The sequence below is a fragment of the Cyprinodon variegatus genome, unplaced genomic scaffold (assembly GCF_000732505.1).
Source record: "Cyprinodon variegatus isolate N-32 unplaced genomic scaffold, C_variegatus-1.0 Scaffold120, whole genome shotgun sequence".
NCBI classification, from domain to species: domain Eukaryota; kingdom Metazoa; phylum Chordata; class Actinopteri; order Cyprinodontiformes; family Cyprinodontidae; genus Cyprinodon; species Cyprinodon variegatus.
In genome coordinates this window covers 1,362,615-1,365,220 of record NW_015150573.1, presented here as the reverse complement: position 1 = coordinate 1,365,220, position 2,606 = coordinate 1,362,615, and the positions used below count along the sequence as shown (strand labels likewise).

Genomic DNA, 2,606 nt, shown 5'->3' with positions numbered 1-2,606 from the left:
CAGGATGGAATCATTTCATATTTAAAGAACTTTCAGAAGTTTGAATTCTGAATATGAGCGACTTTTCCTTTAAAGAAGGAATAAATGTTAGCTATTGCTTAGCAATACTAACCTTTTGATTTGCAAACATTTAAACGTCTTGAAGAAGAGCGGCTGCTGACGTTTCTGGAAATGCTTTTTCATTTTATATATGGTAACAATTTGCTTCCATACATCTCCAGTAAGACACAGAGCAGACTGGACTTCCTGAGGAAGCTCAGGTCCTTTAATTTTTGCAGGAAGATCCTGCATATCTTCTACTTTAAAATAAAAAAATGATCTCTGTGTATTTCTTTAATGAAAACCTTCCAGCTGAGACCTTTGCTTGAAAGGATTAAAAATACTCACCATCAGAACGCTCTGGGCTGAAAGTAGCAACATGTTGATGTCCCTCTAACTGAGCAGGGATAAATTCGCTGCTATTTAAGAAACGGAATAATCAGCAGATCGGTTTCTGAGTAGGTTCAGCTCCACTCTGACTTGTTGCCCCGCCTCCACCTCTGCAGGTCTCAGTGTGGACGGCCTCTACAGAGTGAGTGGGAACCTGGCGGTGATCCAGAAGCTCCGCTTCGCCGTGAATCACGGTAAGGCTCGCCGACCCTCCGCTAGCTGGAACACGCCTTGCCTGCGATCTGAGGTGGAATATTGATCGTCTCCTCCCTGTGTCAGATGAGAAGGTGGACCTGAACGACAGCAAGTGGGAGGACATCCACGTCACCACCGGAGCTCTGAAGATGTTCTTCAGGGAGCTTCCTGAGCCGCTCTTCACGTACGGATCCTTCGGTGACTTCGTGAACGCCATCAGTGAGTGTTTGGTGTTAAATAGCAGCAACGCACACAGAGTCCTCACTACAATCACACAGACAGGAGGGAAAACTGATCTACAGAGTCAGAGCTTTATAGAGCATCTAATTCATTTATTGCCTTCTGCAACAGTAAATATTTATTAAAATGATTGTATTTGCCTTTAATCTGAGGAGCTAAATAAGATGATCTGTGTATTTCTGCTCTTTAATTAAACTAATTTGATATTATGCACCTGAAATAAGATGATACATCTATTTTTCTTGTTTTAAATTTTTATTTTCTATTTTATTCCAACAGTAAAATGTTTTACTTACCTGCATAAATCAAGAATAGATTCTACATTTATTTCTAAATCTTAAACTTATATCTAAATTACATCAAGTCTCCGGATGTTGTACTCGCCCCTCCCTATTTACCCAGCATGCATCAGAGCAGACTTGCCCATTCTTTAGATTGACAGCTGTCCCAGCATGCACTGGGGCAGCAGCAGCTTCCAGGTTAGCTGCTGTTGTTCTATAAATTAAGTTTTAAGATCATTAGAGGTGAGAATATTATACCTTTAAGCATCACTATATGGTTCATTTACTGATTTAATGTGTAATTTAAAAATACATTTCCGAAATTCAAAGGATCGCAGAAACCAGTGGAGCTAACGGCTAACGGCAGCCAGGGCTAACGTTAAAAGTCCGTCCGTTAGTTCAGTACCACATTACCCATGATGCATCAGTTCATTTTGTAGTTCTAATTCCACGTAGCTGAACAAGTTGTGTTTTCCACGCTTCTGGGTGGTTCGGTGGCACAAAATAGCATCCACCATTAATCCTTCTTTCATCCAGTGTGTATGAAACCTGTGTGCGTTCTTTACCATATAACCACACGTCCATATACATATTTCTAAAAAAAAAAATATATAAACCTCATTATCTGTACCATCATCTCCAATGTACCTGCTTCTATTCCATTAATAAACCTTCTGAGCTACACCAGTGGAGCTAACGCTACTACAGCTAACGTTAGCTCGTCTGCAGCAGCCCTCTCTCTCTGTGTAGCCGTGTGTGAAGGACCGCTGGCTCTGATGGGGAATGTTAATGTAAAAACGTAAGAATTTATTATTATCTAGAGACTATTAATGACAGGAGGTGAAATGCAGCTCCAGACGAGCCAAGCGTGTGATGACGTCACGAGTGCGATTCTGTTCCGATTGACCCATTTTTATGCTAGATGCTCCCGTTCTCCCAGAGTCCAGACTTTTCTGTGTTCTTCTCAAGAACACGGTTGGTGAGGACACGAGTCCGTACTCGCGTTCTTGTGAATTGAGAAGCGGCCTATATTAGAGGCTGCTGTCCTGCTGTTGCCATGGTTAATCAACATATCTGTATTCCATTAATTAGGGCTTCTTATTTTTTCGCACTAAACTCAAATATTTATTGTTGCTAAGTTTAGTTACCTGATTGAAATCGGCTGTTCTGAGCCAACATTTGAGAGTAAAGAAAAGAGGGTGGAACCACTCAGAGGCCGTTTCTCAATTCACGAGAACGCGAGTACGTACTTGCGTTCTCGTCAAGTCCGTTCTTGGCGAGAACGCAGGAAGATCGGACTTGAAGACGTCATCACATGCAACGTTCTTTAGCATTTCTTTAACAGTCAAAACTATTTATTCCCTACACAAAACATCTTGAAAACAATATTTTTCATTTCTAAAGCTTAAACATTAAAAAAAATTACCGAACCGTGGGTATAAAACCAGCAATGGCGGGAAT

The 2,606-nt window shown here is 41.1% G+C and overlaps 1 protein-coding gene across 1 annotated transcript in view; it reads left to right on the top strand.

Moving 5' to 3' along the window:
- The window catches only part of arhgap12 (Rho GTPase activating protein 12), a 95,202-nt gene that overhangs the window by 89,451 nt on the left and 3,145 nt on the right, over positions 1-2,606 (top strand). The window contains exons 11-12 of the mRNA XM_015375530.1: positions 502-623; positions 709-843. Of these exons, the coding sequence (XP_015231016.1) occupies positions 502-623; positions 709-843 (257 nt within the window). The remainder of the gene's footprint in view (positions 1-501; positions 624-708; positions 844-2,606) is intronic.